Source organism: Canis lupus, chromosome 9 (assembly GCF_003254725.2).
Source record: "Canis lupus dingo isolate Sandy chromosome 9, ASM325472v2, whole genome shotgun sequence".
Taxonomy (NCBI): domain Eukaryota; kingdom Metazoa; phylum Chordata; class Mammalia; order Carnivora; family Canidae; genus Canis; species Canis lupus.
In genome coordinates, this window is record NC_064251.1 from 55,834,666 (window position 1) to 55,849,064 (window position 14,399).

Sequence of the window (14,399 nt, forward strand, 5' to 3'; positions counted from 1 at the left end):
GGCTGAGAGGGGTGCACACTACTGCCTCCAACGGCCTAGACAGCGTTTGGAGGTGGGAGACGGCGAGCCGGACAGCGGCCTGGGCTCGGCCCCTCCTCCTGGATTCCACAGCCCGGAGGGGATCTGGCGACCACAGACGGAGCCCTCGGCCCCGCCCCGTCCCTTCCCGCACCCTGGTCCCGCCCCGCGCTCGCAGCTAGCGGCCGGAGCCTGCAACCGGCTGGCGGCCCCGCCCCAAGAGTCCTCCTCCGGGGCCCCCAGCCCGCCGCCCGCCCGGCCCGGTGGGTGGGCGCCGGGCCGCCTGGACCGGCCCGCGGCGCTGACTCGGCGACCTTGGCCCGAAGGCTCTAGCGGGGACCCACCGGCGGCGGCGGCGGCGGCGGCGCGGACTTTGGCCGTGCGGAGGACCGAGCCGGCTGTGCGTGAGCGGGCGGGCCGCAGCGATGTTGGCTTTCGCGGCCAGGACGGTGGTGAGTGCGGCGGGGAACCGGGCGGGCGGGCCCTGGACGGGACGGGCTGGCTGCGCGGGGCGGGCTCCGGAAGGGGGCCGCGGGCCGTCGGGGCGACAAGGCCGAGGGGCCACTGCCCTGCCCCGCCAGCGGTTGCTGAGGTGGGCCCGGCAGGTGGACCCACCCTGCTTGGCAGAGGAGGAGACTGACGCTCAAGGTCAGCGGTGGCACCGAACCTACGTCGTGTGGCCCTAAATTCCAATCACCCGGAAAGGATAGTGGGGACGCTGCCTTCCCTGACACCCAGAGCCAAGGATCCGGGAGACCAGCAGTCTCTCTCGCACACCTGTCGCACGCTCAGTCTGAGCCATCTATGCCCAGGCTAGAGCCACTTCTCCAGCCTCATCCAGTTGGTCAGTCTCCTTGAGCTTATCAAATGGCCCTTGAGGAATCTCGTGTGGCCAGAGAAATTCATGTGGAGGCCTCAAGCTGGGCTGCTCTGAAGGTCCTCCGAACGGGCAGGAGGCAGCAGGTGGCAGCCCCACACCCTTCTTACCCGCCAGTCCCTCCCCCAGCTTGTCCAAGCCTACCCCACAGTCCTCCCCACAGGACACCAAGCAGTGCTGCCACTCTGATTTGAGTTCCTTTCCTCTCTACTCCAAGCGTATCTCTGCCTGCATTTCCTTCTGTCTGTGCCAAGAAGGGTGTCCAAACAGACACTACTTGGCCCAGAGGCTCTTCCAGCTCTCCCAGAGCCCAGGACTCCACATCACCCTTGCTCCTGACCCGGAAAGGGTGGTGCCCCAGTCTCACAGACAGCTTCTAGGTCATCCTCCAGGAACCGCTGGGTGGCCTGATCAGTTTACTGCTGGGAAAACTAAGGCAAGGAGAGACTTGGCCGGAATCCCCCGGACCTGGTAACTCAAATGGAGAAGAATCCTGAAACCAGCCTCCTCCAGTTTATTTTTTAGTCCCCGAAGTCCACTCTTGGCTCCCCACTGAATGAGCTATAGCTCAAGAGAACCGGGCTTTGGTGGATGGGAAGCCCAGAAGGGCTCCAAGAGTCCTCCTGGAGGAAAACAAGATGAGCTCTTAGCTGCCACTTATGGCCACTTATGGCCCTTTCCCAGTGTCTGCTCTCTTGCACCAACCCCAGTTTACAGAACTGATTTCAGGATTATGGTGTAACCTCAGCGGCCAGGCAGCTTCTGCCTCCAGCCAAGTTTTCCGTCATTCAACAGACCTACGCAGATTCCAACAGGTGGATTTTTTAAATCCCTCCTGGCCCTGGCACCAGGCCCACCCAGAGAAGAAAGGAGAACATATTCTACGTTTCCTCCCACTCCAATGCCTACTACCAGCCTCTTCACCTGCTCCCCAATCCTCCACTTCTGACAGTTAGGGAGGGTGCCTGCCACAGCCACAACCTTAGATGCCACCATAGCCACCGTAGCCATTGCCACTGCCACTGCTGCCTCCCCCACCCTGAATCTTGGCTCTTGTCTTCTCTTTCCAGCCCGGGCAAGTGGCTGTCTCTTGCTAGGTTCTGCTCACCCACTGGGTAGCACAGTTAGGCTTAGAGGTCCAGCCCAAGGCAGACAGACAGGGCTCAGAACTTCAGTCCTGCCATGGAGGACGGGCAGCAGAAAGAGAAGGTATGGAACAATCCTCTGCCACTCACCTACCCACTGCTGCCAGCAGCCTTGGATCTCCTAGCTCTCTTTCTGTCCACCTCCAGAGTCTCCCAGACTTTCTCTCTTTGCCACCTCTCACCCACCTACCAAGCCATTCAGCTCTTGCTTGCCACAGCGCTGCCCCTATGCCACCTCTGTCCCCATCCCACAGACAGATAAAAACCAAGGCCTGGCCCTCACCCAAAGATGCTGTCATCATCTGGCTCTTTCTGACTTTCTCTTTTTGCCTCTTATTTCTCAGCTTGGCAGGGGTGGGAGTAATGGAGGTATGGGCCCCTGGGCGGGAGCAGTCACCTCACTACCTCCTGGCTGGCTCATTGTGCCAGGGTGAAGAAGGCGGGGCCTTGTTGCTTCCAGACAGGTGAGAGGTCACTCTCAGCTCTGCCACCCCCAACAGGTGCCATTCATCCTGACTTGGTTCCCCAGAGCCTTACCAGGATGGGTGGCCACACCCCCCTACCCTCTCCCTACCTGCATCTCCAGGCCCCAGAGAGGTGGAGACACCTAAAGTTTGAGGGCTGGGAAGCCAGGCAGGCACCACCCAAGGGGCTGTCTCTGACCCCAAGGATTGGCACATAAGTGCCCAGGACTGGAGCTTTAGGATTGCCAGGGCCTTCCAGAGCCAGTGAGACAATGAGCAAGATGTTCTGCTGCCTGCAGGTGAAGCCCCTGGGCTTCCTCAAGCCCTCCTCCTTGATGAAGGTCTCCAGCCGCTTCAAGGCACACCAGGATTCACTGCCTCGACTGCCCGTGCCTGCGCTTCAGCAGTCCTTGGACCGCTACCTCAAGGCGCTGCAGCCCATTGTGAGCGAGGAGGAGTGGGCCCAAACCAAGCAGCTGGTGGAAGAGTTTCAGACCTCGGGGGGTGTCGGGGAGCGGCTGCAGAAGGGGCTGGAGCGCAGGGCCAGGAAGACGGAGAACTGGGTGAGTGGAGCTCCCTGTTTCCACATAGGTTGGGGGGCCCCGAGTCCCTCACAGAGGCTCAGGTGGTGAGAGGACCCCTTGCTGTGGCCTGTTGCTGGCCTCACGCTGAATTTTCCAATACCAGCTGCTCTGGCACACTTATTTGTGCCATGGAGTTTCTGGAGTGCTTACTGTGTGCCCAGCACTAGGTCAGGTCCCTGGGTGAGCAAGAAGGACACACTGTGGTCCTTCAGGGCTGACATTCACGCAGGGTGGGAAGCGAGCTGATTAAACTGCAGGCAGGTGTTGCTGGCAGTGAAGTTGGCCGGGAGAAAAAGGGAGAATGGCAGTGTCTTTGTTCTGAGTGGGCAGAGAGGAGGTAGTGTTGGATCTGAGAGAGAGGAACAACACAGGCAAACGTGGCAACAGCCTACCGTGTTCATCAGCAGAGCCTGGAATGTAGCACCATGGCCTAGAGCTTGGGGGCGGGGTAGCATCAGAGGAAGGCCTCTGGACTTGAGCTCAGTGGGAGCTGAGGGAGGGGAGCACAGGATGGCTCCAGGCAGGGCATTTGTGTTGTTCGGTGACAGATCAGATTGCCCTGGTTCTCTGTCACACAGGTGTGTTCAGCTCATGAAAACGGGTCCATACTGATGCTCCATGCAATTTTCTGTATGCATCTTACACCTCAGCATAATTGAAAAGGACCACCCTGACTGCTGGGATGGAAGTGGGAGTGGGGGTGGGAGGCATGTGATTAGGCCGGCGCCGGTACCCCAAAGGAGATACCAGGAGATGCCGCAGTAAGGGGTAGCGAGTCATTCCTTTCGTTTTATGTTCTGGAGGGAGCACCAGTGGCTCTTACCAGTGGCTGTGTGGGAAGTAGTCCTGACCTAAAGCAACTGTGTGGGGCGAAGGAAGAGGGAGACTTGCCAAGCTGGAGATGGCCCAGAAGGGAGCTGCTTTGGCAGAGAGAACCAGAGTCAGGTTCTGGCCCTGTAAGGTGGGAGATGCTTTGAGTGGGACAGGTGGTAGGGTGGGGGCCACACACGGGAGGTGGAAGTCATCAACTGATAGGCAGCACGTACTGAGCTTCAGCAGGCATTTAGAGTCTGTGGTCCAGCAGCTTACCAGTATTTTTAGCTCAGAACTCCTTCTAACAGAAACTTTCCAGCTAAGGGGCAAGGATATCCCATTCTCCACTCACAGGGCCCTAGTGCCCAGCAGATTCCTAATGGGGGAATGCCCACATCTGCAGGAACTCCGCTTATTTCCCAGCTCTGGCTGGAGGCCCTGAGATCTCCAGTGGAGTTGGGGGGGTGGGGTGCTGGCTGAAGGGCACCCAGCTGTTCCCAGACAGGAGGGAATTCCTTTCTGCCCCTCCCTGATTCACAGAGGAGGCAGCTGAAGCTCAGAGAGGTAGACTGAAAGCCCAGAGCCACACAGCTCTGGGAGGTCCTGAGCTACACAGGATGGTCTGGCTGACCAGGAGCCCTGTCCTCAGGCCACAAGTCAGCAGACAGCAGTTGCTCACTAGCCTGCTGTACAACCTGGGCGCGTCATCTTCCCTCAGCCCTTGCAAAGGGCCCATGGCTGGTGCCCTGGTGCCACAGGCCAGCAGTTCCCCAAGTAGAACCTGTATGATGAATAGGCATGTCCCACTGCTGTCTGAGAGGGGATAGGAAACACAGTGGGGGTGTGTGCCCCTGGGATTGAGAGACCTGCCAGGGAGGTGTTGCAGGCGTGTGTGTAAAGGGGCAGAGTGAGGGGCATGTCCCAGTCACCATGTAAGGCTCAGGGATGACAGTCTCTTGGGAATCTGCACAGCCCAGACACAGGAGCCTTCAAAAACCTGTCCATGGCTGGTCCCCAGAGAGACTGCTCACCCAATGGAAAGAGCCCCGCTTATGTAGAGGACAGACCACCAAATGGGGACACAGGATGTGGTACCTAGATCTTGTCACTAGGGGAGTGATTTACCCTCTCAGCGAGCTTTCTCCACGTGGCCCTGACCTTGTGATCCCACTGGGTGTCTGCTCCCCAGTCTGACACCAACAGGAAGGACCCGGGTCCTGAGGGCTGCACTCCTGGCTCCCTGGAGAATGTCTACCTGGAACAGTCAAAAACACATTCACCAGACTTTCTTTTTATATCTTTTTCCATTTTTCCGTCTATCCGGGGTGGTTTTTTTTTTTTTCTTTCTAAAAGCATAAAAGCATTGACCAAAAGTGTATAAGAAAAAGTGAAATGATTCCCATCTCTGCCTCTTTCCCTCAACCCACCCTATCCCCACCTTCAGGTTTCCTGCCAGTCTTTCTCTCTGGAATCTTTGGCTTGGTGGTCTTGTCTGATTCCTCTTGCTAATGCTGATTGCCTCAGGCAAAGGGGAAATGGGGGTGCTGCTGGTGGGTTTAAGTGGGGTGGACGGTTCTGGATCTGAGCATTCATTCTGAGAATCTATACTCCATGGAGGGGCCCAGCCAGGTCCCCACTCACTGCTCACAGGCTCTGGTCCTTTTCCCCAGCTGTCCGAATGGTGGCTCAAAACAGCCTACCTCCAGTACCGCCAGCCCCTGGTCATCTACTCCAGCCCTGCTGTGGCACTGCCCAAACAGGACTTTGTGGACCTGCAGGGACAGCTCCGGTGAGTGCAGCTGGGACAGGGCTCCAGGCACATCCAGGACCCTAACATCCAATCCCCCAGGAGACTATAGGGCCCCCAGTCCTGTTCCTCATGTTTCATCCCCACATACAGCCTTATGAAGTAGGGAGTATCATCCCTATTTTACAGATGGGGAAACTGAGACTCAGAACAATGAAAGGACTTCCCCAAAAGCACTTTTCAGGATTGGCTGATCTGGGCCAGAAAGCAGGGTCTCCCTGGCTCTAAAGCTTCGTAACTGTTAACCACACCGTGGCCCATGTCACCTCTCTTCCTATAAACCTGAGGCTATCCCTCACCTCAGTTCTCACCCTTCACCCCCACCCCTCTCGCTCCAGCTGGCCACAGGGGTGACCTTTGTACACAGTCCTCTTTACCATGTCATTCGGCCATGACACTTGCCCTGGCTTCTGTACCAGTGCTACCAGAGTTAAAAATACCAGTGACAGGATCTCCTGCCCAAGGACCAGCCACTCAGGCCTACCACCTGTTTCTCTTAAAGGGACCAGGGCGCCCCAAGAATTCTGGCTCAGACTCTAGCCCGTCATCCCAATGTTAGGACCCAGGGGCAGCCCAGGTGTCAGGCATGATTGGTATGGCCCAGACAATCCCAGGAGGAAGGTCAGATTGAGAGAGACAGAGGCCCCAAAACAGGAAGGCACCTATCAGAGGGGACACTCTGAGCTACTGCCCTCCCATTCATACTCCCTGTCCCCCAAGGTCCCAGGTCCCTTTATAACTGATGCTTCAAAGAAGGGTGACCTCCTTCCAGGCTCCAGGCTTCAGGCCCTTTGTGGGTAGAATCAGCCAGTACCTACCAGTAACCCAGCTGTAATTGTACTGCCATTCATTCATTACACCTACGTCCTGCCAGGGCTTGGCCAAAAGCATCTCCCTGGGCCCTCTAAGAGCCCTCCCTCTAGAGATAAGAGAAAGCTGGCTTAGAAGGGCAAGCCGGGATCCAAACACAGGTCCTGCACTTGAATTCCTTCAGGCTTTCTGCAGGCAGTGAGTCAGGAGTGATGCAATCTGTATCCTCCTTCAGCGAGGCCCTTCCCTTACCTGACCAGGGGCCTCCTGTGGGGTGTCCGCGTGGGGTGTCCGCGTGGGGTGTCCGCGCGGCTTCTAATTTCTAATTGGTCCCCCCAGGTTCGCTGCCAAATTCATCGAGGGCGTGTTGGATTTCAAGGCCATGGTTGACAAGTGAGCAGCCTGCCCCCGCCCTGCCCTCCTAATTGCCATAGCCACTACAGCCTGGGCCTGCAAGTGCAGTCGCCTCAGCCACATGCTGGGCTGGCCCAGAGTTCAGCTGCTTTCACTTCCTTGGCCCAGCTTCTGCTGGGGTTGGGGAGACAGAGTGGGGATTGGGACACCTAGGTCCTCTGCTCTGGCTTCTGAGACTGTGTGGCCACCTGGTGACCGTGTCCTAAAAGACCCCTGGAATTGGTGTCCAAGCCAAAGAGGACCCCAGAGGTTGACTCACTGCTTCATCTCTTCTGGCAAACTGAAGCACACGGGGGAAGGGAGTTTCCAGGGTGACACAAGCAGCACCCCCGCCCCAGAGTGGAATACTGGCCTCCTGACCCCAGGCCAGGCCCTGACACACCCCCAGCTCATGCTGAGGGGGATTAGGGACCCTCCTCAGCTGTGCCCAGCAGCAGCTCTCTGTCGGTTTTATCCTCTTCCCCGCCTACTTGCTTGGTGGCCCCCTCACTGTCCCTCTGCCCCCGCAGCGAGACCCTGCCTGTGGAGTACCTGGGGGGTAAGCCGCTGTGCATGAACCAGTACTATCAGATCCTGTCCTCCTGCCGTGTGCCGGGCCCCAAGCAGGACACGGTCATCAGCTTCAGCAAGACCAAGAAGCCGCCCATGCACATCACTGTGGTGCACAACTACCAAGTGGGTGGGCTCCTGCCCTTCTGCGGGGAGGGGGTGGGGGTGGGCAGGGCCAAAAGTCAGCTTCTCCAACACACACACCCATGTGTCCCCAGGAACAAGCATGCCCTGGGCATCTCTACCAGGTGCCTTGCTCGGCCCCAGCCTGAGGACAGCCAGGAGGGCCAAGGGCCTGCCCAGCCCGGGGAGAGCAATTCGAGGACCTCTTCCCATCTCACACCTGTGGCCTGGCTTCATCCCCCTGGGCAGGACCCAGGCTGGCACTGGCTGTGACTTCTGGGCTGCTGAGGCCAGGAGGAGGTGGAGGGTGGGAGGTAACTGCTGCCAGTCTGAGACCCCTACCCGCCTCCCTTCTCTTCACTTGCCTGTGCCCGGATAGTTTTTTGAGCTGGACGTGTACCACAGCGATGGGACACCGCTGACATCCGATCAGATCTTCATGCAGCTGGAGAAGATCTGGAACTCATCGCTGCAGACCAACAAAGAGCCCGTGGGCATCCTCACCTCCAACCACCGCAACTCCTGGGCGAAGGCATACAACACCCTCATCAAAGGTGCGACGGGGGTGGGGGTGAATGAAGGGAGAGAGGCCCACGCCAGGCCCTGGTGGCCACATTTCTCACCGAATCCTCTCAACTCAGAATGTGTGATGTTGGCCCATTTCACAGAGGGGGAAACTGAGGCTTGGTTGGATTTAGTTTTCCTCTCTTAAGTAGCAAGTTACAGTAAGAGTCCAAGTCCTCTGGCTGCAGACCCCACCTCGGTCTCCATGTTCCTGGCAAATCCTGTTTGGGTCAGGGGCATTGTCCCCAGACCCAGACCCCTGTGTTAGTCCCCTGAGCCACACTGGCTCTCCATGTGACCTGGGGCTTCTGTGTCCTCATTTCTTTTTTTTCCCCCCTTTTTTAAAAAGATTTTATTTATGCACAAGAGTGGGGTGAAGGGCGGGGGGAGGGGAGGGACAAGTAGACTCCCCACTGAGCCACAGGGCTTGATGTCAGATCTCATGACCCTGAGATCGTGGCCTGAGCCAAAAATCAAAGAATTGAACGCTTAACTGACCGAGCCACCCAGGTGCCCTCCCCCCCCCCTTTTTTTTAAGTTTATTTTATTTTTTTGGTCATCTCTACCCACACCGTGGGGCTCAAACTCAAAAATCTGAGATTAGGAGTCACAGGCTCTTCCAACGAGCCAGCCAGGCGCCCCTCTCTTTCCTCTTTTCTAATGTGGGTCTGGTATTGGGCCCTGCTTCATGGGGTGCCAAGGGCTGCACATAAACATTCTGGAAGCCTCTGAGGCCTCCCCAGGCCTGACATGCACCCCCATCTTGCACCTCTCCCACCTTCTTCCCCAGACAAGCTGAATAGGGAGTCAGTACGTTCCATCCAGAAGAGCATCTTCACCTTGTGCCTGGACGCACCCATGCCTCGGGTCTCAGACGACGTGTACCGCAGCCACGTGGCTGGCCAGATGCTGCATGGGGGTGGGGGCAGGCTCAACAGTGGCAACCGCTGGTTTGACAAGACGCTGCAGGTGAGGACTCGGTAGGGCCAGGACTACCCCCACCCCCACCCCAGGACGCACACCCAAACCTGGCCCATTGCAGCCTCAGGACTTCCTGCCCGGCGCCGGGGTGTCCCTGGCCTCCCAGCTAGTAAAGCAGATGGGAAGCCAGCAGGTGGATGTGGCTGTAATTACCCAGCAGTCAGCCTGTCATTACTGGGCCTGTCCCAGAAACCGCTGTCACTCCTTTAGCACATCAGAGAGAAACTGGACTGTGGGGCCAGGCAGAGCGGCACAGTCTTGGCTCTGACCTTCCCTCTCTGCACCTGTAAATTGATTCCCCGGGAGGGTATTGCAGGGACTCAGGGAGGTACATGCGTAAGGTACATGCTTGCTATGGCCTGGAATGGGCCTGGGGCCCCTGGTGAGCGTTGGCTGTTATTAATAACAATATTAAGCGTGCATAACCCCTGAGATGGCTTTAGAGAGGCACTTCCCATGAAACCCAACCAGCACAGAGTGGCCCCAGGGACCTGGGCCTGATGGATACCCACTCCCCACCCCTAGTTCATTGTAGCAGAAGACGGCTCCTGTGGGCTTGTGTATGAGCACGCAGCAGCGGAGGGGCCCCCCATCATTGCCCTCGTGGACCACGTCATTGAGTTCACGTGAGTGTGGTTGTCCCGCCCTCTACCCAGTTCCCTAGCTCCTGGTGATGGGTGACACACGTAGGGGAATGCCATCCTCCCCTGTGCCTGGGAATCTGTCTCTTCAAAGGAAGCCAGAGGAAGGCATGAGCTTGGAGTCTTGAGACCCGGGTTTGAGTTCTGGTTCTGCCACTTCCCAGCTCTGTGACTTTGGACAAGTCCCTTCACTCTCCAGGCCTCCTCCATGTGGCCACTTGAAAGCTGGAGTAAAGGCAATTTTCTTTTTTTTTTTTTTTCTTTTTTTTTTAATTGACTTACTCATGAGAGACACAGAGAGAGTAGCAGAGACACAGGCACAGGCAGAGGGAGAAGCAGGCTCCACACAGGGAGCCCGACATGGGACTCAATCCCAGGTCTCCAGGATCACACCCTGGGCCGAAGGCGGCACTAAACCTCTGGGCCACCCGGGCTGCCCCTGAAGGCAATTTTCTAAAGAGCAAACCCAGAGTCTCCCTAGGCTGGCTCCCTCCAGCCTCAGGGACCCATGCCCCCAACCTAGTCCCAATGGACCCAGGCTCCCAGAGCCCCTGTGTCCCACGCAGGAAGAAGCCTGAGCTTGTGCGGTCCCCCATGGTACCCCTGCCCATGCCCAAGAAGCTGCGGTTCAACATCACACCCGAGATTAAGAGTGACATTGAAAAGGCAAAGCAGAATCTCAGCATGTAAGTAGCGGGCATGGGTGGGTGAAGTCAAGTTTAAGGATCGGAACACTCCTGGGCCTTCCCTGGGTTGGCAGGGGCTGCCAGGCTCCTGCTCCTCACCCACTTCTCTCCTGCCTCCCAGCATGATCCAGGACCTGGACATCATGGTGATGGTGTTCCACCACTTTGGGAAAGACTTCCCCAAGTCAGAGAAGCTGAGCCCAGATGCCTTCGTCCAGATGGCCCTACAGCTGGCCTACTACAGGTTCACCCTACCCCACGTGCCCATGGAGGAGGGATGGGACCTGGGGGTGGAGGTGGGGCAGCCCGCCAGGGTGTACTCAGCCCCCTGTCCCACCCAGGATCTACAAACAGGCATGCGCCACATATGAGAGTGCCTCTTTGCGCATGTTTCACTTGGGCCGCACCGACACCATCCGCTCCGCCTCCATGGACTCGCTGACCTTCGTCAAAGCCATGGATGACCCCAGTGTGTCGGTGAGAGGGCCGGGGTAAGGGTGGGCAAGCCGGCCGTGAGCCACCTCCCCTTCCTATACTTTCTGTCATCACACATCAATTGAGCCCCTACTATCTTCCTACCCTCTGGTGGGTGCTGGAAATCTAACAGAAGGTGGAGTCATGAGTTTGGTCCTGACCTTCCTGGTAGCCAAAGACAAAAAGGAACTGTTCATTCATTCACTCATCAGCAGTGAGCATCTGCTCTGTGCATCAGGCCTCAGGGGAGGATGGATGAGAGTCGGCAGCTGCAGTTCCTGCTCTTGGGGAGTGCAGATCCTAGGGCTGGCTGGGAAGTGGGCTGCTGGGGTGGATGCCAGAACAGACTTCAACTCCCTCACCTCCTAGGAGCACCAGAAGGTGGAGCTGCTGCGGAAGGCGGTGCAAGCCCACCGAGCCTACGCTGACCAGGTGACTGACTGACCCGTCATCTCCCGGCTGTCCATCCCTGCAGCAAAAGGCTGCCCACCCTTAGTGAGGGTGGCTATACTAGTCCTTCCCAAACCTTGGGGCATCTGAGTGAGGCTGAATAGCCCCCTTTTAAAGTTGGAGAAACTGAGGCTTAGCCCAGTGACGTTGTGGGTCCTGGGTGAACCTCTGGATCGTATGTCATGCTCTCCTCAACAGCCCCAGACTCCAGGATGCTGAGGGTATGTGGGGTCTGGCCAACAGCAGCACTCCTGCCCTCTGATAGCTTGGGCTAAGGCCTGGGTTCCCGTCTGGCTCTGAGCACCTGTGTATGCCAGGCTCTGCCCACGTTACACGCAGTTGTCCATTTCGATCTCACTGCCACCCTGTGAAAGGAAATCCAGTAACCAGCCCCATTTTATAGATGAAGGCACTGAGGCTCCAAGATACAAGTGATCTGCGAAGGCCCCATGGCCAGGGTAGAGCCAGGCCACCCAGCTCTAGGCCTGTGTTCTTAAATGGGAAGAGGGACTCCCCACCCTGGGAAGGTCCCTGAGGTCAGTCTCCCCATCTATAAAGTGAGGGCTCTCCTGCCTGGACCCTCTGGTCTCGTGAGTCTAAGGGACCGCTGCATGGAAGAGGCGTTGCTGCCATAGGCTTTTGAGGAAGGTCAGGGGCACCCCCTAGGACTGCAGGGCCTGCACCTGACAGCTCCTCCTCTCACAGGCCATCCGAGGGGAGGCCTTCGACCGGCACCTGCTTGGTCTGAAGATGCAGGCCATTGAGGACCTGGTGAGCATGCCTGACATCTTCATGGACACCTCTTACGCCATTGCTATGCACTTCAACCTCTCCACCAGCCAGGTGGGCCACTGCCCCAGAGCCCTCTGGGTTTTCCTGCCCTCCAGGCCCTGCCACTGCCCTAGGCGCCCTGGGGTGGGATGGAACAGACCCTGCTGGAGCGGGACAAAGGCTACACTGAATAGAGCCAAGGTCCAGAACATGGTCAGACCTCCTTGGTGATGGCATAACCCATAGAGGCACACCCATGTCCACTGCTGAAGCAACTGAGTTCTGGTGGAAGAGCCAGGGTCAGAGGGCTTCACTGCAGCTTAGGAAGGCTGAGAAGGAGTCGGAGTACCCCATCCCCCGCCCCCGCCCTCACTGCATGGGAAAATCAGCTTCATTCATTCACTGGTCCAACACGAAGGAACATCCGAGCCATGCCAGCTGGTGCTGGGCACTAGGACACAGCAGGGACAGACCACCACCCCGTCCCTGGGGGCTCACAGTGTAGGCTAGAAGCACAGAGACAGAGGCAGTGATGGCCCCCTGGGAAGTGCTGGGGGTTAGGGAGTTCTCAAGGAGGGAGCACTTCAAGCTCCCTGAGGAATGACTAGGAAGGCTCTATAGACGGTTGACTGCAAAACTACAGCTCAAAGGATGAGAAAAAGTTGTCCATCCACTGGAGAAGAGGAAGGGACATCTCAGGCAGAGATACAGAAAGCCAGGCTGGTGCCACCACGGGGCTGGAGGGGAGTCGGTGGGGTAGGACAAGAGCCTCAGTCCTGTGCCATTTCCAGGTCCCTGCCAAGACAGATTGCGTCATGTTCTTTGGGCCCGTGGTCCCAGACGGCTATGGCGTGTGCTACAACCCCATGGAGACGCACATCAACTTCTCTGTGTCAGCCTACAACAGCTGTGCCGAGACCAATGCAGCCCGCCTGGCGCACTACCTGGAGAAGGCACTCCTGGACATGCGCGCTCTGCTGCAGAGTCACCCTCGGGCCAAGCTGTGAGCCACCTCCCATGCTCAGGCCTGCCAGTGTCACAGCCAAGCCACCCAAGGGGATGGGCCACCCACCAGACTTCTACTCCTTTACTCCCTCCCCCACCTGGAGCCTGCAGATCTGACTGATATGGGGAGGCATCCCCCAGCAGGGCCTGCAGGCCTGAGCCAGTGCCTTCCATCGGTCAGCCTCAGCACTGCTGGGGCCCGAGTCCTGGGCTGAGTTCAGAGGCTGAGTAAGGCATCAGGTCCAGGCACCCAGCGCGTCACCTGTGAGCCCTCCTACAGGGAAAGGAACCAGAGGAGCCCCTCCCTTGCCAGGGCAACAGACTGGGAAGTCCTTTTCTGGCTAGCTCAGTCCACTGCCTCCTGTGCTGCTGGGCTGGTGTCTGTACCCCGATACCCAGGCTCCCGAGGAACTAGACACAGGACTACCTAGAGCCAGGGGCTCCAGGCCGCCCCCCAAGGCCAGGGTGTGAGGTGTACCGGTAAGGGAAACTCAAGACCTTGATCCAGCCCACCTCACATGGCGGAACCATCTTTCCTGGGGGCTGCTACGTTTTTGTGGATGATGTGGCCCAAAGGCCCCAACTTGCTCGCTTCTACTCAGCTTGATTCCTGAACCATGTTCAAGGTTATATAACAGTAACGTGCAAGGTGATTAATAAAGGAGAAATTTGTCAGTGAAGAGGTGGTTCAGCCGAGGGGCAGGCAATGTGGGGTCGACACCTGGGTTTGCTTTCTCTCAACTTGTTCTGCATCTGGGACCCAGTGTCCAGACAGGGGCCACAAAGGCTCCCAGAGCAGCCAAGGGGAGGGTTCTTGGGCTTAGGCTAGGGAGCCACAGGCCAACGTCAACCTCAGGGCACTTAGCCAGGAGTGGCACCAGACCCAAGGCTGTGGCCTTTACAGACCTGAGCCTCCCTGTCCTATGGGCTGTGGGTGGGAACGAGGCTCTCGGGGGGCTGTGGGGCCTCGTAACCTCAGCAGTGGTGGGCTGGGCAGTGTGCAGTTGACACTCAAGGCCTCACCCTGCTGCCCCCACAACGAGCCAACAGCAGTGGTGGCCAAGCAGCCTTGCTCAGCCCAGCCCCACCCCGGGTGCTGTCAGGAGCTACCAGACACCAGATCACGTGGCTAGTTGATCAGAACCCTATACATGCCCCCCCAGCACCCCCCACCTCTCAGGGGCAGGGCGTTCTGCCAAAATCAAGTAGGCTGCTTACGGAGA

At 58.0% G+C, this 14,399-nt stretch overlaps 2 protein-coding genes across 4 annotated transcripts in view; one reads left to right on the plus strand and one right to left on the minus strand.

Annotated features, from left to right (window-relative positions):
* Positions 1-2,153, minus strand: part of PTPA (protein phosphatase 2 phosphatase activator) — a 44,607-nt gene extending 42,454 nt beyond the window's left edge. The window contains exon 1 of one of the 2 annotated variants that reach the window (XM_049114992.1): positions 2,131-2,153. The gene's annotated coding sequence lies outside the window, so the exon portion shown is untranslated. The remainder of the gene's footprint in view (positions 1-2,130) is intronic. The other variant, XM_049114993.1, reaches the window with a different exon arrangement.
* CRAT (carnitine O-acetyltransferase) lies at positions 326-13,856 on the plus strand. Of its 2 annotated transcripts, XM_025475423.3 has the most exons (15): positions 326-470; positions 1,966-2,104; positions 2,804-3,067; positions 5,572-5,690; positions 6,858-6,911; positions 7,442-7,607; positions 7,984-8,158; positions 8,959-9,137; positions 9,675-9,775; positions 10,357-10,476; positions 10,598-10,720; positions 10,818-10,953; positions 11,320-11,382; positions 12,106-12,243; positions 12,963-13,856. In XM_025475423.3, the coding sequence occupies exons 2-15, from the start codon at positions 2,078-2,080 to the stop codon at positions 13,176-13,178; spliced, it is 1,881 nt and encodes a 626-aa protein (XP_025331208.1). In that variant the 5' UTR covers positions 326-470; positions 1,966-2,077; the 3' UTR covers positions 13,179-13,856. The 2 variants fall into 2 exon arrangements, with proteins under 2 accessions (XP_025331208.1, XP_025331209.1); XM_025475424.3 differs by lacking the exon at positions 1,966-2,104 and having other exon boundaries at positions 338-470.
* Positions 13,857-14,399: the final 543 nt, after the last annotated feature.

Excerpts from the sequence above, each read along its gene's own strand:
- CRAT (XM_025475423.3), top strand. The coding sequence starts at position 2,078 with ATGGAGGACGGGCAGCAGAAAGAGAAG. Across the intron at positions 3,068-5,571 it reads CCAGGAAGACGGAGAACTGG|CTGTCCGAATGGTGGCTCAA; the intron begins GTGAGTGGAGCT and ends CCTTTTCCCCAG. Across the intron at positions 5,691-6,857 it reads GACCTGCAGGGACAGCTCCG|GTTCGCTGCCAAATTCATCG; the intron begins GTGAGTGCAGCT and ends TGGTCCCCCCAG.